This window comes from Pygoscelis adeliae, unplaced genomic scaffold (assembly GCF_000699105.1).
Source record: "Pygoscelis adeliae isolate BGI_AS28 unplaced genomic scaffold, ASM69910v1 Scaffold160, whole genome shotgun sequence".
In the NCBI taxonomy this organism is placed as follows: Eukaryota; Metazoa; Chordata; class Aves; order Sphenisciformes; family Spheniscidae; genus Pygoscelis; species Pygoscelis adeliae.
The window spans coordinates 1,376,022-1,397,155 of NW_008824035.1; the positions used below are offsets into that span (position 1 = coordinate 1,376,022).

Consider the following 21,134-nt stretch of genomic DNA (forward strand, 5'->3'; position numbering starts at 1 on the left):
GTACAACAGCAGAGAGAAGTCAGCAACAACATTGCATTTGAACTTGATAAGATCAAACTTAATCACTCAGAACAACATGCCTGATAGCCAACTGCTACCTTTTGTTATCTTGTAAACATATGATAACGTACAATACTACCAGAATGATTTAACCTTGTGTTTTATGTGGTTTACTGTCAGGTATCAAGATCTTTTTCTTTTTAGTACACGCACAGAAGGAAAAAAGCAAATGAGGAAACAAAATGCTTTTCTTATCTCAAGCTGAAGCATTTCCTATGTCACACACACACACTTAGAAATTGCCTCATCTCAGGTGCTGGGGACATTACTTTCCAAGCTCTTTATAGGAATTATAGCACGGTCTATAAATATCATTTTTTTATACAGCCATACATGCTAAAAGACATGCTAAATATTATCAATATGCATAATTTGCACAACTGATTTTACACATACCATTTACAATAAACTGCTTGACTTCTGAAAATTTAACAAGCTAATCCATCCCCACAATCAGGATACTGCGGATGAAGCAATAACAACAAGCAATTAAACACTACTTTTTCCATGAAAATAAACTGCCATCAGCCAGACTACAGCTACATTATTGCATGACAAAGATACACACATTAACTACAGTTTGTACATTTTTCTTATTTATTCAAAAGCTAGGGGATGACAAAAAGGGTTAAAATGTTTTATGCCACCTATTTATTACATGAACAAATACTTAATCCAAAGGGACTCGTTTTACAAGCCCCTCTGTCCAAAAAACACACACAAATTAGTTTTTATACACAAATGTTTATTTCTCAAATAAACTTCCCCTTTAAACACAAGGAATGAAATCTAAATCTTCATAAAGATGAATCCAAAATGAAATCCCTCCAGTACATTGTAATCACTGTTTTCTTGGTCACTACTGGCTTTTAACTGTTTAACATCAAAAAACAAGGACATATTTAAAAAATCATGCTACTGGATTCCTAGCTCTGCCTCTGACCAGCTCTATACTGATCTCCAATATTTTAAAATTTTACATCATCAAATCTGAAGCGTTTAATTGAAGAACAGCTGTGCATTAAACACAAACAACTGAACAGGAAGATTATAAGATGTAATCAAGTTCATAACGAATATAGGTGTTCTTTTCATCGTTATAGATTCTTGGATAATGTGCTATCAGAGCATCCTGTGATCCGATGTAGATCGAATTATAGATCTTCCAATAGACGTCTCTGACTTTCCTGGCAGGGTGAAACAAACCCTAGAAAACAGAACAGAACAAAATCTATTAAAAGCTTAAGGTCTAAATGTCTGTTATTGAATTTCATCAAGTTTTGCACAGTAAGCATTTAAAAGAGCAATCATAGTAACTAACACCACTTATAACAAAGAAGGTACACTAAATGTGTCATTCCCAATTTTTGCAACTATCTAAACTAGCAAGTAGTAACAACGTATTAAGAGAGACAGATTTTCTGATCTTCTTTCTGCAGGGAGAAATTCCACTGAATGTGTTTCTAGTTTTGTATTCTTCTTTTAAAATAAAAATTAAAACCTGCTGCAGGTTTGGTTGGAACTGAGTCTTAACCTTTGGCTCTGATAATTGTGATTTGTGCAGAGCGCGCTAGATAGGAACACATGAGATAAACTATTATTAAACCTAAGAAAATGAGCAGAATGTGAAAGCTCTAGAAAAAACAGTTCTATATAATAAGAATATACAAGTAGCATTTGCAAAGAAATACACTATGCAAGAGACTTCTTTCACCTTCCTACTGATGTTGGTATCTTTGTGCTGAGGCCCCCCACATAAAGAAACACACAGTGAAATTCCGTATCTGCAAATAATTAATAAAATGCTGTCACATCTTCTCTACATTGATCTGCACTGCATTCTTGCTTCCCACCTGTTATGTGAGTTTAGATTCTATAGCCAATGCAGCAAGAACTGCTACATGCAATTACACAGAAAAGGAGCCTTCAGATTTTACCGCCACATACACATTTACAGAAGCTGAACTGACTAGTGTTGATGTAATGGTATAAATTCTGATCAAAGCACTGTTTTCTAGTGCTTCATTCTTACAGTTTTAAATGTCTTGCTACATTGTTTTTCTTGGCTAACAACAAATAATGTTGATTTAATATTAAGCCTATCCTCTCGTTTATTTATCTCACTTGTTAATTGTTCTCATAACCCCTTGCGCTGTTAATTTACTCCCCAGTCATTAGTTGTGTCCTCAATGATGCTTCCATTTTACAAGTCAGAGTGCCAGGCTATTTTAGCCAATTTATGTTCTAAGTTACCCGCTACTTCTACACAAGTTCCTTAATGTATTCAGCTATCCCACAATACCAAATTCTGTTTGTTGCATATTTCAATTATTGAAGTCCTTGGTACAGAATGCCATGTTTAAAGAATACTTTAAAGAGACGAAAAGCCACACTGTTTTCCTTTCCTGGAAATCATTTTCAGTTGACTTTTTTGTCTCCTGGAAAGAAGTCCTGCCCGATAATTGCTGTCTCTGCTATCCCAACATACACGAGGACATACCTGTAAACAATACTGCAACATTCTGCAGGGACCAATAGCAACTCTGAGGCCCTCCAGAGCGCCCATAACTGCCTGAATGACATGAGGAGAGGTTTCAAACACATTAGGCCATACGTAATTTAGCAAATGGTTAAGAGAATCTTCACAGCCAAACCCATAAACACCAAGAGACATATGTTGCACCACAGCACTGGCTGTTTGTCTGTGTACGAGATCCCTGCAAAGAGAACAATGGTCTGTTAGTAAGTTATACTTAGAAGCAACATGATTGGACAAGCGTAATACTTGTTTTCAATAACACTTTTTTTGAAAGCGCTAATATACACTTTTAACCCATATTTACTGACAGCAAGAGGCAGAGTAACAAAAATCAGTAAATTTAAAAAAGACTGAGTTTTCTGACAAATTATTGTGCTCTAATTCCACGCAGAAGTACTAACAATAGAAATTATCAAAAGCAGTTTGAATGTAAGAAGTCTTGACTCACTTTAGATGCTTGTATCATTTTAATCTTCAAAAGTATTAGTAAAATAGGAGTATGTCATCTGAATTATTTGCAGACAATGGCTTCCAAATTACGCTGGTCACTTCACATCTTTAGCAAAGACAATATGCATATTTGCTATCTTTAAGACCCAGCTATATATTTAAAATATATGACTATGGCTAACTGTACCACAGATAGAAAGAAGTGCACTCACCTGTCCATTAAAGCATCTTCAAGCAATGGTGTAACAGCATAAATGTAATCTTTTCCCATCTCTCCAATGTATTCAAACAGGAAAGAGAGAGATTTTAACACACCATTCTGGACATTCAGTTCTGGAACTCTGTATTCATTCATGAGTGCAGGCAGCACTGTGAAAGGTGAGCATGTTTCAGCTACAATAGCAATTGCTACTGTAGTACATACTCTGTTCTGCCTTTCTTGTACTTTCAAGTTATTTAGCAGTGTAGCCAATACATCGTGAGGTCTGGAAGAGATAACACGCACGTCCATGTCAATAGATTCACTGAGGATTTGGATAAAATTACTTGAGTTTCAAATACCAAGTGGCAGAAAAGCATGGCTTAACCCTTAAAAAAAGTTTAGATAACTAGGAAACAACATAAACCACAAAACTGTAAAACAGCTTAAGCAACTGCTTGATCTTATTTTCATAACCAACATTTTTTACTTTCTCTAGACTTAGCTTTTTTCCTGCCTTCTGTTCTGCCTCGTGTAAACTCTGGAGGATAGCAGTAGCCTCCCCACTGTAATTATTATATATATTAAAAATATGTACCTATTAAAAAAATATATATATTACCCCACAGGTAATTACAAACTTGTATAAAACCATACACATTGACAGAGACCGGCAATGTCCTGTAGAGGTAAGCGCAGTTATGGCATTCCTCGGTTGCTTGCTGTATCTGCATTAAGTCAGTAATCGGTCACTTATGTATAAAGATGGGAATTGTGCTTCATTCTACAATTTGCTGACTTGCAGTATCACCTTAGTGGCAAAAAATCCTTTGCAAATCAATAAAAGTATTGAATTGGGGAAAAATAAGAGAAGGGAGAGAGAGTATTAAAGGAGAGTTCATGAAAGAATAGAAAGGGTCTGAATGCATATGCCAGTACCAAAAATTCATGAGACAAACAGCTCTTACTACCAAATTAGACTCTAACCTTCTAGTCTACAAATTTAGTTCAAAAGTGCAGCACCCTATGTTAATGAAGAATAGGTGACTGTATTCTCCTTCTACAAAATTAGTAAAATCAAGTTTGCAAATTTAACATGTTAAATGTAGAAAAGTTTGAATATTTCTCACCAGAAAACTCACAATCATCACTATGTTAGGTAACTGTGTGTAGAAGCAGATAAACATTAAACCAACTTACCCAATAGCTTTCGCAATATAACCAAAAGTGTTCACTGTGGCTCTTCGGATAGCTTTCTTGTGAGCTTTTAATAATTCAAGCAGTTCAAAGCAGATCCTCATCCATTCTCTTGCAGAAACATATTCTGCACCTCTGAAAGAGAATAAAGTGAGTTACCTCTTCAGTAATGTTAGAAGTTTTTAAATAAAACACATAAATTGCAGCACCTATTCATTTGCTATCAACAGAGAGATACTGCTTAAGCAATTTCCTTAACTAGGTATCTATTAACATTAGACCTTCACTGGTTAACAGTGTACTCAAAATTTATTATACTGTGTGCATTCCAAGTTTGCATAAATGGACAACATACTTCTTTACTTCTTACAAAGTGTTTGCATAATAATATAATTAAAATATGTTCAACAGACGGTCTGCTAAATATCTTGTCTTAAGCTTTATGTACAACTTCAAAAATATCAAGATACGACAATAAATACCCAGATGCCAAACCTGATACTCAACTTTAGCTTTTGCTACAATAATTGTCCACATAGAGGGTCAAATATTTCATCATTAGTCAGCTTACCGGTCTGCAATGCGCCCAACAAGATCAATACAATTTTCCTGTACTTTCTCATGTCTGTTCTTCAAAATAGGTGTAAGCCGTGGCAGCAGGTCTTTGATTGGTGGTGTCATCTTGTGCATACCTATTGAATTCAAAGAGGCGTATTTAGTTTTATAATGCCTTTCCATTTTGCTCTTGAACAGGCATGTAATCAATACACAAGCATACCTATAACATTCACAATAGCCTTAAGTGCTCCGAGTATGCTGCCCAGTACTTCAGGATATTCTTCACCCAGGTACTCATACAACACAACACCCAAGTGTCCCATCAGTTTTTCCTACAACCAAGTAAAAAGATGTAGAAGTTAATTTTTTTTCCCTCCCCCTCTCATTACTGTGACATACTACAGCAAATTTGGTAGGAGAAGTCAATACAATACCTCTTGACAAGTCTTCATGACAACTGCAGTACGAGAGATCAGGTCAGCAGCCTGCTGCCTAACTTTAGCTGATTTGTTGTTCAAACGCCACAAAACTGTACCACAGATTTGTGGCAAATAGGGTTTAACTCTTTTGCCTAGAGCATTAACCACTGTGCCAAAACCATTCAGCATCACAGAATCCTGAGTGTAAAAACAACAAAGGAACATCAGACCAACAGCAACACTACACTTTAATTAAACTTGACATCATCTAAAATTGCTATTAAAATGCTAACATTCCAGAGCTTGTTTCTGGATTTCATTGATTAGAGCACTGACATCTAAAAAAGGATTCTAAAAAATCTAACTTAGAAGCACACATTTCTATATAACTAACAGTGAGCTAGCTTACAATTAAAGTGAACCAAATACTAAATACACTTGGCCATACCTCTGTGGTCTGTTCCTGAAAGGCGTACAAGATACCATCAATAAGTTGTTCTTCCAGTTTATGATCAATGTCTGCTGCCCCCAGATTCCCCATTATCTTCTCAATTGTTTCCATGACCATTTTTCTGTACTGCTCAGCCTCATCTTTCAGATCATCCACAATTCTAGAAATAATTTCTGCTGCTCCAACTTTATTTGCCAGCTCCACAGTTGTATCGACCAACTGAAATATACAAATGTTAAGTAAGCAAGCATTGTTAAAATCTACTTTCTACATCTTGAAAATGTATTTCCCTAGTCTGAAGGGGAGAAACAGCATCATGCATGTTAAGCCCATTACAAACAACTGGTTTTAGCTTTAGAAATCATCCAACGTTTTAAAAAACAGAAATGGGGTGAACTACCCCACCTTACAACTGATGTACACTCATATTCACAGATGTAAAATGTCTTGATAGCCTCCTAAGAACCTGTGAATCTTCTAGCTATGCAACTTCTAAATCACTAGAAGTGATTTTGTCCGAACAAAATTCAGTTTCAGGACGTACAAGACAAAATTAAGCATCTAGCCTGCATGAACATTCTAATGTGAATTTTGTTCTACTGTAAATAATTTTCCAACTAAAAAAATAAAATACCTGTCTGTAATTTCTTCTGTCCAATGCCATTCTGTGCTGCCAGAAGTGTTTGAAAAAAGGTGGCAAGATTTCTGTTTTGATGTAGTTTGCTTCAACACCATCCGTACCACAACACTGCTTTACCACCTGACAGGAAATAAAAATCCAACAATTTTAATTCTGTGTAGGGTTTGGGGTGGGGATTTTTTTTGTTTTAGTTTGGGGTTTTTTTGTTTTTTAAGAAAAAGAAAAACATACATATTTGATATTAATGCTAAACAATCATTCTGACATACCTTCAACACAATTTTCTTCATCTCTTCATCAGGAGACTGGAACTCTCTGATAAGGATTAGCATGACTTCTCTGGTATAATAGTTTGCATACTCAGCATCCATGAGTGGAATCAGGTAACCAATAGCCTTCAAAAAGGCAGCCAAACCCTATTTAAACGCAGAAATATGTCTCTAATGAGTTACAGAAGATATACATCCATTTCAGTTCAAACTAAAGTATTTTAGATATACCTTTCCTCTGTGTTGACGTATACCCTTCCATAAAGGCTTCAGAACAGAATCAAATGACTCAATACCATAGGGTGTAGCTGCCTCAGCCAAAGCAGCAATAGCCAAAGCACTGATGGTGCGAACTTTCTGCTGCTCATCCACCAGACCTACAAGAGAATAGTGTTTAGTACCACGCCTTGTACTTCTTGTGACTTAAGTTCAAAACAGCAAAAATAGAGGGGCAGCATAAAAGGGATTAACTTGTTTTCAGGAAAACTGAACCACTATTCCTCTTTCAGAGTCAGCTGAACTACTTCATTTCTCAGAGTCAAAAGAACACATAAAACAAGAACCTTACTATTACTGTGCCTCACCAGGGTATTAAAAATTTTCCAAACAAAGTGAGTAAAAAAATCCTTGCCTGGAAAAGCAGAACTTACCATGTTCAATAATTTCAACCAAGCTCCTGAGATGAGGCAAGATAGCACAACCCATAAGAATAGCAATCTGCTGTACAATCTTGATGCCAGTATGCCTAGCCTGCCAGGATTTTTTGCTTTTACAGACAGCTTTCAAGAAGGGTAACAGAGAAGGAATGCCCAAAGCAGAGGCAACGACAGCAAAGGCTCGAGCCGTTGTATTTCGGACATATTCATCCATATTATCAATATCAGGTCGCATTGTGGAGATCATTGTTGCCAAACCAGCAGCCTGAAGGAAAAACATACCAATTGGATTTATGAACAGCACAGTTAATTCTTCTGCCATGCCTATAAAGATGCAGCTATATGTAAGCTAACTCGGTGCCTTAACGAAGGATGGAACTTTACCTTAGCCAAGTTTGAAATAATTTCTCTGCCTTCCACTCTAGCATAGTAGTCTTCATCAATCAGCAGTGGTTCAATGACAACAAGGATCTGAAAAAAATGAACAAATTATTTCCTTTCATTAATATTTTTACTAGTATTTCTGGCCCTATTCGATTCCATGGATCCAAGCTTAAAGCTTTATGATGACCGGAAAAAATTTAAATCTATTATGCTCTTTTTACAGCTCTTTGTCTCTAAAGGACCTGGCCCGGAGATACTACCTAGATCAGATAAGATCTCTCCCCTTCCCACCCCCAAGTGTGCATACATAATTTTTACATCATGCCTTAATACTATAAAGCCCACACTTCGATCACACTACAAGAACTTAACAGTTTGGCCTAAAAAGAAATATGAAAGCCAATTATGTTAAAAAAAACCACGGTTATCATCCTCTTATGATACGCAAATAAAATATACACTTCTCCCAGCAATGATCAGAAAAAGCAAATCAAAGATGAAATAGTAAACTGCAACAGACCTTGTGTACATATGGTCGGACCAAGTCATCCAGTTTGTAAAGAATTCTGTCGATGACTTTGACAAGCAAGTGACGCTCCTGATCTTCAAGCGTTGGTGACATCAGCAGAGGCAGAATCTGATTAAACAACGGCCCTGCTCCAAATTCCCGAGCTTTATCAGTAATTTGTCGCAACGCAGCCTAAACAAAACCAAATAGCCGATCTGTTAAACTAAGGAAACAACACTGAACAATTACAAAACAGGTAGACATTAACCAAGTTAAAATGTAATTCACTGTAACCACAGGCTTCAAAATACTTGCTCCTACCACTGCAAAACTCTACTTCAATCAATTTTATGCTGACCTGTTTAAAAAACAAATGCATGAAGAGAAACAGCCTGATGTTAGCTCCCAGATGTTCAATTTCCAAGAAAAGCATGCTCCTGGTCTAATATTAAGAATGGCTCCATCTGAAAAGTAGTTTATACAGCACTTACTTGCATCTAGGCAGCTTGGTGCTATGGTCAATTTAGAGCAAAACTGTGCAGAAAAGACTACTAACGTATTGCATAATGTGTAAGGCTGAAACTTAAATTAGCAGTGTAGCTCTTAGTTAAGCGTGAGAAGCAAAATCCACAAAATTACGAAGCCCTGTAAGCAAAAAGCACTCTAAATCTAGTTTCTCATAATTGTAAAAAAAAAAATTATATAAGCCATATACTATTTAGTGACTGACATTACTGTACAAAGAGCAGCAATACTAAATTACATTGAATGACAAACAAAAAGCCACACAGATACAGAAGAGGAAAAAAGCACTAAACAGATATCAAAAGTTCAGGAGATTATCTTGAAGAGAATCCCACAGACAACTGAAACTAAAACTGAAAACAAATGCAGATTTTTGAAAAATGAAGTTACATAAATGCACCTGACAATTCATCTTACCTTTCTCATGGGAGGTGTGCCATTCTTTATTTTCAGAAGTAATTTCATTATTTTTCTCTCCTTCTGTTCTTCAGGACTCAGAGTTGATTCATCGACATCAACCTACAAATAATTCCAGACAAACAAATAGGCATTGCTACATATTCAGAAGAAATAAGGAAACTTTAATCAGCATGAGTGAAATCTCATTTACCAGCAGTTTATCAAAGTATTGGATATCATCTGGTTTTAGGAATGGAAGATTGCCAGATGGCTGGTCATTAACACTCTTCATAGTCCGGTCTTCTGTCTGCATGTGGAATCCAGTCATACCACCCAAAGGTGTTGGAGTTGCTGTAAGCTTACGAGCTGGAGTGCGAATAGGTACATAACCAGCTGGTGGGGGAAGAACCTACAGAAGAAAGAACAAAATTTATCTTATCACAACAGATATAAAAAGAGGAAGGCATCAAATACAAAGCATTACTAAACTTGTATCTTCCATTTTATTTGTTTGGGGATTTGTGCGAGTGTTATTGCATACATTAGATCCCACGTTCACAGCAATACAAGCAAATTCACCATGACCGTTTGTATCCGTGCTTATCCTGTATTGACGGTATTTCAGAAGGAAGTTCATTTCTACTGCTGAGAGCCTGGATAATAAACTTTTAAGTCTCTTTACAAAGTATTAAAGAAGCACTTCAACATCTGTATCAACACAGCGTACTTGCTGACTTAGATTTTGTGGCACACTTCTATGTTTTTCTACATCTGGACTTAATACTTTTAGCAGCCTGTTCAGAGCTCATTTCTGGCCTTGACAGGCATTCCCAACATTGAGAAGCAGAATAAAGACTGGCCTTTGAGATCACCTTTAGTTCTCCCTTTCTAATAGATTTATAATAAATCAGTAACCAAATCAAACAAACATCTACAATCAATACTTAATGTGAAACAGTCTACTTCTGGGTCAGCTTGGTTTTTTTAAAAAAAAAAATCAATATCCCCTGGTAGGAAAAAAAAAACATCACGGTCTGCTGCATTTTAATCGAGATTAATTACCTTATATCCTTCTGGAAACATAGCATCCAATTCTTCATCAGAAAGCGGTCTGTTTCTCTCATCAATTTCCCTTTCCCAACGCCAAGCCTGCAGCTGTTCAGGAGTCATGCTCATGATATGACCTATATTCAAATTTTTAAAAATTTTAAAAAAAGAAAAAAAAGATTTAAAATAAATCTTCTGTATGCAGGACATGACTTGTTTACTTAATGTTTAAGTGCTCTCTTGAGCCAAAGTTTCCACAGCGCTTGAAATCTGTAGCCAGTAAGATATCAAACTTTTAGAGACCGTCTTATCAATTTTTACCAACTAAATTGAACAGGAACAGACATGTAACCTTAGTCTCAATTCCCCCCACTCCAGAACCGAGTTGCTGTGGGCATTAGAAATGGTAAACTGAGCATCCACTGACTGCTTTTGTACAGGCAGGAGAAGAGCATGTTAGGCAGAAGACTATTTCAAAACACAACATAAAAGTAAATGCTTCATTTCCACAAAAGAAAGTGAAGCCTTAGAGAGTGGACTGGGCTTACCTGGTGTAGGAGTTGCCATGTTCATAGCTGGTGTACCAATGGGTGTTTTGCCAGGTGTCAGAACAGGAGTGCTGCCACCCATCTGGCTAGCAGGTGTTTCATCCCATCGTGACTTTCTTTTACTTGCTCCTGGGGTTGGTGTCTCACCAATGGAGTCACCACCTCTATCTGTACGAGGCGTCTCAGCCCATCCACTGCCATGTCCCGGAGTATCTAAGGAAAAACAAAACAATTTTTTGCAGAAAGCTGAACAGTATACACTCGAACTATAGTATCAATATCCAAAATAATTTTCAGCACCTCATCCTCATGTCTACACAAATCATGAAGCATCAAATAAACAAATACACTAGATAAAAAGACTACATTGGTGAATATTGAAAAAACACAGGCATTACACTAAAAACATCCAACAGAGAACTCCATTTTATGAAAAAAGCATGTCATCTTCTTGCTGAATCTCAGCATAAATAGATAAAATTCTTAAAAAATACAAAAGAACTCAGATATTCTAGAAATTGGACAAAGTATTCCACATACTCCCTTGATAAAACCATTAAGGAACAATGTTGTTTCACTGTTCTCTGATACATGAGCCTAATTCAAATTAGGCAGGTGAGAAAATGCTTCCCAAAATTGTTTTAATGCTAGCCTCTTCAAAAAAATTACAGTTGAAAAACAACACACACAAATGTATCACGAAAAGCAATTCAACATGAGCTCCGTTACTATGTCCTTTACACATTAAAATCCCAACCTGCAGCAGTCACTAGATATACCACAAAACTTTGATTCAATTTTTGAGCCGAGGTGCTTTCACAGATGTGAGTTAAGCTAACAGGCAGAACTCAGTGCTACAAACTCAGACTGAAACATCACTTCACATCAACCACTAGATGTCAGAATGTAATTACTTCTTGCCCGACTTCTAAATCTACTGTTTACGTAAGGTGAAAAAATCCTATACAATTAACTATTCAAAACTTATTATACGCTTTCCAGTTCACCATAAATACCTCTTTCTGTTTTAGGTGTTTCATCCCATCGATTTTTACGTGCACTGGAAGTGGCACCTCCATGGCCTGGTGTTGCATGTCCGGGCGTGTCCCGTCCAGGTGTTGCAGCTCCTGCTGGTGTATGACTGGGAGTCGGATCCCATATTTTTGAGCCTGGGGTGGCACCAGGAGTTTCGCTACCCTTTGCACGGCCTGGAGTTTCATCCCATCGCAGAGATGGTGTATGTCCAGGAGTCTATACAAGACAAAACCAGAAGTATTAGTATCTCTCATACTATACAGTAAAAGACTGCTAGTTACTCTTTTTTAGTAGAGTAAGAAACTTCTGAAATTTAAGAGGATTAGCATTAATAATGTCTTCTGTAGCTAAGCTGATGAACATGAGGATTATTACCTCTGCTTGATCCCAACTGGATAATTTTTTAGGTGTAGCACCAGGAGTCTGATCAGCTGTCTGATCCCAACGCCGTTTGCGTTTTGAAGGTGGCTGAGATGCGGCTCCATTGACGACTTTAAGCTCTCCAGCTTTAGCTTTTTCAGCTAGTTGTTGCCTAATTTCCCTCTATTCAAGGGCACAAAGAGACAAACATAAGAAACAGATTTCTTAAGAAGGCCTCTTCAGATTATACCTTTAAAAGAGATTTTTCAGCTGTATCATATCTTTTTTTGCTATTTTTTGAGGTTTTACTCAAGTAACATGCTATTAGTACTGTTTTAATTTCAAGTTCATTCTCTTTTCAAATTCTTCTATACTGACAGAGCAGCTATGTGTTTGGAGGGGCTGCTTTTAAATTGATTTCTTATAAAAGCCATTATTACAACAAATGCAAACGCATTGAGAATTTTGAGTGCTATCAGTGTCTGTCACCTATACGTATGCCTTAATATCATCACACATCTGTTTCAAACAAGTTCCACTTCAGTAAATGAAAGGTGGATGAATTAGAAAATGTGTTCATGTGAGTTATCCCACGACATAAAAAAGCCCTGAAACTCTTATTTAAAATTCTGAGATGACACTGTTAAAACAGCGCACTAACCCAGACTGTTTTTCACTTATCAATGGATCCATAAACAGTAAGACTGTCAAAATTATGAACTAATTCCTCAATTAAGGTAAGTCAAGTAAGGCAAATCAATGTAAATCCACAGAGGTCACTGGAACTACAAGATCTTGCTCCAGTTAACACGATGGCACTGTAGGTATTACACAAGAAATTTTATTACATTACCAATATCTTCTTAAATTGAATTTTTAATAGCCATGAATAAAGCATGTACTTCTACTTTTTTCTTTTTTTTAATATTTAAAACCAAATGTCAACCTTACACCAGCTCTTAGTACTGCAATATCTGTTCTAAGTGCTTCAACAAAAGACTTTTAAAACCTCCCTGGATTCCCTTTACACAGAGTTCACAAAAACAAACATCTCTGACACTGGATACCCCTCAGTGACTGTTAGTTTTTGTCTCTCGTCCTCTGAAAGAAAATAAACAACAAAAAGTCCAAGTGCTATTAAAAAATCCAGATTAAAATATATTGAGACTATTTCTCCCTCCACTGTTTAGGTATTGTATAGAACAGATGTTTTTCAAAATTTTCATCTTTAAATTCTACTGACTTTCAACATGTGAACTGGATTTTCCAGAGAAAAGGACTTTTAAGTCAAGACAAAAAGTCAACACAACTTCCGTTCCCACTTTCTCAACATGCTTTCAAAGGCTGTAAAATGAAACTAAGTTCAAATGGAAATCCCTCCCCTCCACATACCTCTTCTTTTGTTAAATGCTGTTCACGCATAACATCCATGTATGTTCTGGCATTCATTTTAGGATCTGGTGTCTTCCCTCCTGTGGAAGAGAACAGCAACAGGAATGGAGCACAGTGAGTACAGGATAAGCAGAAACTATTGACTTTTTCTATTGTCCTGCTCTAATATTATATTATTCCATGATCATTTAATTTTACTTTTTGATTGAAATTTTTAAAAATTACATGTATCTTACGTTTATTCAGTTTGCTGATCAATTTAACCTGTTTGAACACAAACATAACTACTGCAGTTTCAAAGAAGTATTTTAAAGCCGATAAAAATGATAAAATGACAACACAGTTAAGAGTCTTCAGAAGTGATGGGTTCCTGGGTTGCTAATCCGGAATACGTACACTTTCGTGCCTTTGTCTCCATCAGCAGTTCTGACTTCAAGCAGCAGAATAGAAGCCTAGAAAATTATCTCTTTACCATTAGTAACACTTTGGAAAGATATTTATATTCAAAACATTACCTTGTGTAAGATGTTAAATCCTAGTTGTTATCTGACTATAACTAACTATTGCATACCTAAGTAAAGTTTAAAATGTTTTATCATAAAGACCCATTTATAAGTTTGACAAATCTGGACATGTCTCCCAGATCTTCTAGTGTCAGATCATAAAAGGGCTTCATTAAAAAAACAAACAAAATAAAACAAAAAACCCCAAAAAAATGTTTGATGACACTTTCCCCCTCTTCTCTTCTCAAGGTACAATTGTGATTGGGAGCTGAACGCAATACAGTACATATACCACCACAATGATACTCACAGGTAATGGGTTTTGTATACCATATGTTGTTTTATGCTGTGTATCTTGCGTTAATTAAACTTTTAAATAATTTACAAGAAGCCCAACTTTATAAAAATGAGACTTGTCAAGAAAAACACTTTAAGAAAAATGTGCAGATTTGCTATACAAGTGGTATAGCATTATAATTTAGGGAAAAAAATAAACTTCTTAAACATTTCTATGCTGAAGATCATTGCCCAATTGGCTGTGTCATTCTGACACTAGCTTTGATAGGACTTTCCTTTGGAATACTTTTTCACCATAATCTACACAGGATGTGTTGAACTGCACCCTTAAGAATGCAGACAGGACTGGCATATAGCAGTACTGCTGTAGGAAAGAAATTAAGGACAGTTAGTATGGGCCTGTGAATTCTGACAATACATGTTTATATCAATTACAATTAAGCAAGTAAAATAATTAATATCCCTATTAATTCATGCAGGCTGAAATTCTCATTTGTAAAACCTGCAAAATAGCTACTAATTTTAAGCCAACAGGCTCCTTATTGCCACACGTGAAACTCACTCACCTGAAGAAAGTTTCTGTCAGACCCACTAATACCCCTTTTCCTGACTTGCATTCTAAAATTATCAGAACAGACTTGAACTATTAATAGTATCAAAGTCTTATATATGCTTTTGTTTCTTTTAGCTATACCACCTAAGTTTACATAGGATGGTAAGAATTAGGTGCTCTATTTTGAGAACTAGCATTCCAAAAGCAGTAACCCTGTAAATCTACGACTTGGAATGAAAACTTTCAACGTACTGAAAGAATTTGAGCACTCAATACACAAGTTGTTCAAAGTATAATGCACAACCCAAAACAAAATGAAAAGAGAAACCTTTAACCCTTTGTGTTTCTATGGCAATGGCTCATTATTTTCTTGTCCTTCTACCTGGAAAGAAAACTTGTATTATAAAGATGAAGAATATGGCATCTAGGTTTTCAACCAAATCTCTATGAAAAGGGGATGTTTAAAACAAAACTAAGTTTATAAGCATGCCAACAGAAATCAAAGGGCTAAAGACAATTAAAGACAACAAATTTCATAAAGGGTATGGAAAAGTCAAAACAAATTACCATCTGCAAAAGGATCAAGACGCTCAGGGGAAATTATCATCATCCGCCTGTGCTTTTTGTACTCATCTTCCCGATCTGCAATCTTTTGAGGACGGTGTTCTGCAAAAGGATCATACTAAAAACCAAAAAAAGCTCGTTAGTAACACATGTATGAAGAACAATATGAAAAGTGTCTGGTGACCATAAGCCTGCATTCATTTTCAGTATCACTAAAAAGGCCTACTTTATTTTTAATCTCAACTATGCAGGAATGTCAAAACACTATGCTAATATAAATTTCACTTCCGTAACTGGAATTTTTTTTTTTTTTTTAAACACAGGATTTCTTATGGAATAAAATAGCAAATTTTTGTCAGAAGTTAAGAAGTCTATTCACTTGTTACCAAAGCATTTCGTGCTGTCAACCTTTCCCCTTCTTTTTGCAAGGGGACTTAATGCTATTTCATATGCTTTTAAATTTCACAGAAAAATACTCAAAGAATATAAAGCCTAAGTGATTACATTTTCTTTACAAAAATAGAAGTATAAAGGACATTAAGTTTTCCAGTTATCTGACCTACCACAAAAATTTTTTTAATAGTGTATATACCCACATCGCCTTTACATGCAGAAGTGCCAATTTTTATCACCCTGTGGAATTCTAAACTAAAACAGTAACAAGCTTACAGCAAAATTATAATACCATAGCCCTTTACATATATCTTGTATATACGTAGAAGACAAGACCTGGTCTCGTAAAACTAACACTTCTTTCCCCTAATACCTACAACAGTATCTTATTGTGCCTTCAGTTAAGACGTACCTGTTCTGTAGACTGTGGTATGTCATTAAGCAATGCCACTGGAGCATGGTACCCTGGCTTCTTCTGGCCAAGCAAACTTGTTGAAGGGTAGTCATCATCATCCTGTCAGTAAAAAGACGTGGCAAATTTGTCATGTTGATATTATATCATTTAGATAAAATAATGACAAATTAACATACTGTGGTCATAGAAAAGATGAAGATGGACAACTAGAGTAGTTAATTCCAAATTTTAGCAAGCTTTTTCATATAGCTTGTTTTATTACTCCCACGCTGCTGAATCAAATAAACCTACCCACATCACTAAAAAGATAACTTTCTCTCTACAAGACTCAAGTATTCTGCAATATGCTACATTTAATCAAGTATGCTGTCTACACTAGTTATAGAAGAAGTCTGTGTTTCATATTAGCACTATTGATATAGTTCCCTAGTTGGCATGTGAACACTGGTGCACAAAAATTCAAACCATTTTTCTTCTTAAAAGCCAGCTACATATAGAACAAAACTTCAGTAAATAACCCTATAAAAAAAGCTTCTGAAACAGTGAAAAATTCAGAAATACATTAACATTAATTTAGTTATACCTTCTCAATCTCAATGGCAATAACAAGTACTCAGAATGTGCAAGATGCTTTTGCTATCTATTTCCCCATAGTAGCCAGTTTCTGTGCAACAATTTACAGCACCCCAAAAGAAAAACTGGTCTTAAAACTATGAACTGACTTCAGTGAGATCCTGTAATGGAAATTTTTAATTAAGGAATTCTTAGAAGTCTACAAATGACACATAGTACATCACTAAAAAAAAGTATCAATTAGTACTAAACTGAACATAAAAATCTTCTTTCCTCTTAAAAATATAATTCACTCTGTGTAATATGTAGTTGCCTACGTATTTATGGTCAGAACTGTAGTTTCTGACTGCTCCTGCAACTGAAAATGTGGTCCAATGTTTAACATTAGAAATTAACATAAAGTAATCTTACAAACAGGATACATAAGGAGAACATAATACAGTGAAAAAGCCAATTCTCAAAAACTGCTCTGAAATGTGAAACGAATTAGAAATAGAAATCTTAAAATAGTCACTTAAGTTCGTTGGCTCAAATTTTATTAGATTTTTTTTTCACCACCATTTTTCATCTTGGCAGCAACAACAGAACAAAGTTAATTATTCCAGCCAAGGCTAACACCAATTAAGTACCACGCCACAACTTTTTGCCTTCTGCTTGGGCCTACAGGACTTTCAAAGCACAATTCATGAAATACAAGCCAGACTTAAAACTTACGAGCTTCCTGGATAAGACATATTTGGTCCAGTATGGCTTTAATGACAATAACTGCTTTTACTTCAGCAACTGCTATTAAAAATTACTCAAAATTAATTCCAAAATACTTAGAATGCATGCCCTAAACAAACAAATACATAAAATCACTTACATCTTCCAATTCAGTTGCTGCAATAGAAGTGACATATCCAGCAAACCTGCTGTCACTGCCACCATAAATTTCTTGATCATAATATCCTGTGGAATCAAGGCCTACTCCTTGTGCTTCATCAAGAGCAGGCTTTTTCCCTTGAATTTCTCGAATTTGTGCTTCAATATCTAGGGTAAAGACACACACACACAAAAAAATCAGGTCTTTTTACACATACACACAAAATGTAATACTCATGTTACTATGTACAGCAAACTGACTTTTTCACCTGATTTCAAAGATTATCTCTAAAGAAATAAACAAATATGACACATAAAACTATAAAATCATGTTGTTTATAAGCAGCTTCTCCTTAACTTGTAATATTATCCAGCACAGAGTACTCCAATTGTATGGCCTAAAGCAAACTATTCAAACCCACTGTTAATGTATCTCATCTTCCAACAGAGATAGCAGAGAACCTTTGAAGAGTCTACTATTCTTCTGGATAACAAAAAGCTCACGCTTCAAACAGGACAAATGGAAGCTCTGTCATTCTTTTAATGTATCAGAGTCTGACTCTAATCAACTCTGGTGGACATTTTTGACCTTAGAAATTTGGTACTTTCAGAAAGAACATTAACTTATAACCCAGAAAACAAGGAACCAAATTAAACCATGCTCCCTCCTACCTGTTGTAATGCAACAAGAAAAAAAGTTACAGTAATCCAACTGTCTTCAACAAATGTAATTGTCGGTATGTAAGTATATCAAGGCATAGCTAACTCCATAAAAATTATTACTGTTTCCATCTGAATTTTATTTGATTCAATAGATACGTAAAGACAATTATCCATACAACGTGAATTTCAGTAGATCAAACAATTATTTTCATGGCCAAAAAAATGCCAAGAGTTGCATTTCATGGCTGAAGGAATACCAAGGATCATGCTTGAGCAGGAGGCTTGGACTATATAATCTCAAAAATCCCTTCCAATCTCAATGATTCCGTGATTCACCCTCTCCTATCTGAAGTGGTATTGCCTGCTACATTAACTTGAGGGAAATTTGCCAATTTACAAAAGCTACAGGAAATTCTATTCACAAATAATCTTCAATCTTGACTATTCACTAGTTTTTTACTATTGTTGCTCATTTCTCTTTTTCAGGACAAATAAATTTCACAAGGTTTTCCCACTGAGATAACTGGCAAAAGACACTATACTACAACATATGCTAACAAACCTGGCAAAAATTAAGATTAGAATACTTTTTTTTAAAAAAGGTAAGATTATTGCTAATCCAAATTATGGGACCTGAGACATAAATGGGGGTGGGGGTTTTGGTGATTTTTTTTTTTTTTTTAAACGACTAAAAGACTGCAGATCAGAATTGCTTAAACTGTCAGCCCTGTAAACTTCAAGACTTAAAGTCAAGGCTGGGTCCTTTTCTTATCACAAACTGCCAGTAATAATAAAAAAAAACACCATAAGCCAAATTATGCCTCCTGTACAAAGGCACATTTTCTACAGAGGTAACTGAACATGTAGTTTTACCTGACAAATCTTTGCTATACAGCTTTGAGTGAGAATAGCAGGGTTAAGTGTTCACGTACAGCCTGCAGGACTGGCAGTTAGAAACATTGACTTCACTTTAAGCACAGTAAACCTGACAGCAAATCTGCAATTCCTGCAGTGGTCTAGTGGGGAAAGAAACAGCAGAAGTACGTTTCTAAACTCATCAAGAGTCCCATGCACAGAAGATACATCATAGTAGCTGATAAGGAGAATCTTGCTCCAGTCAGTTAAGGGCTTCCATCAAACTTTTGCAGATATCTAGAACAAGGTAACTTGGACAGTCACCTCTGCGTTACAGGAACTCATGGTATCTGCCTTGAACTCACGAGAAGCTGAAACCTGACGAAAGCCTTATACTGCTGGCCATGATCACCTGCTGAATCCTGCCCCCAGGTACATCCAGCTCCCCCTAAAATCCTGCACAGCACAGGGGATTCCAGTGAGTCCAGAACTTGAGACATGTTGCTCCCCAATACGTTACTTCCTGAAGAAGCAGCAGAAGGAAGCTACTGCCAAATTAGGGATCCCTGTCTTGCCCACAGAGGTCTCTGATCATCTTCAGAGGCATACCACACATACCCTGTTTACCAGTGTCATCTTAAGGTATTCCATTTTTGTGAAGTCGTCCTATGGGATGGTTATAGAACTGATACAACTCAAATACTTTTCTCACAGATTTTTTTTCGTTATTTCTGTTTCTTCCAAAGAGCAGATCAAGTTCCTGATCCCTTTTGCAGCCTGGTGCAATGCAGCACTGGGGTGAAAGGGAATACCCGAAGCTTCTATTGCTACCAAGGACAACCTGACTAGCACCGAGTGCTTTTAGAGTACAATGACATTGTTTGTTATTTCCAGAGAGCAGTTACTAGAACAATACACCGCCTCCTTAGTAGCATATTAAGTCCCGATTGCACATTCACAGCTGTAACCAACTTCAACACAAAAAAGCCTACAGATCTTGCCTACAATGCAAAAGCCTTTCCATCGTCTGTCCACTGAATCAACCTGACCATATAAATAAATGCTTTATTTGACTAACCAAATAAAGCACCAGTAAGTACCCTGCCATGCAGGATGGGCCACAGAGATTTGTTTGTGCATGGGGCTCCCACCACTGCTACCGTCAACAGAGTCTATTAAAACAATTGTGGGATTTCTGCAGCAAAAGCGTTAATACAAAAATATTTTCCTATTAATAGTTCTTACCAACAGTTTACATACTAAGGCCTTATTCTCTTATTTTATTTTTAAAATAACTATATTTACTGACGAGGGTACAGATCTCATTTATTATTGGCCACCTCCTTTAAATTACAATGACTACAACTGCTTGCAGACTAAGGAGCATTCTCATTTTCTTACAGCAAAACCTGCTGGGCTGTATATACCATAAAAGAAAGTCTGCATAGGGTCTATAGGGTTAACAAACCTCCACTTACAGCCACGATAATTTTCAACTAATGCCACGCGGTCTCTAAGTGCTAGTTTAAATGAAGCACTCTGAAGAGAACACCCATTTGACATGCCACAAAACCCCTTTAACCAGATGGTCTAAAAGGTCTGCAGCCAGAGGTAGCCTGATGGCCACTTTAGAAAGCATCACGTATTTAGCTGGAAAAGACTATTTTGACATCAAAGATGTGTTTACCTTCCTTGATCTAACTGACACTTTCTTGAAAAAGCTCACACCCTATTTAACAAAGCACCTAAATACAAAGCAAATTAAGAAAGAGTAATCACAAAGCTTAAAAATACACTGTGTAAAGCAAAGTACTGGTT

The 21,134-nt window shown here is 36.2% G+C and overlaps 1 protein-coding gene across 1 annotated transcript; it reads right to left on the reverse strand.

The window, feature by feature from the left end:
• Positions 1-634: 634 nt before the first annotated feature.
• On the reverse strand, positions 635-20,879 carry SF3B1 (splicing factor 3b, subunit 1, 155kDa). Its single transcript, XM_009332822.1, has 25 exons — positions 20,795-20,879; positions 17,800-17,966; positions 16,359-16,460; positions 15,557-15,671; positions 13,637-13,716; positions 12,260-12,427; positions 11,866-12,100; positions 10,850-11,062; positions 10,317-10,438; positions 9,466-9,663; positions 9,273-9,374; positions 8,343-8,522; positions 7,823-7,909; positions 7,433-7,703; positions 7,014-7,159; positions 6,783-6,929; positions 6,508-6,633; positions 5,871-6,092; positions 5,438-5,620; positions 5,224-5,335; positions 5,017-5,137; positions 4,449-4,580; positions 3,262-3,534; positions 2,561-2,777; positions 635-1,267 (listed from the first exon to the last, which is right to left on the reverse strand). Exons 1-25 carry the CDS (start codon positions 20,877-20,879, stop codon positions 1,109-1,111), a joined length of 3,963 nt encoding a protein of 1,320 aa, XP_009331097.1. The 3' UTR covers positions 635-1,108.
• Between the last annotated feature and the right edge of the window lie 255 nt (positions 20,880-21,134).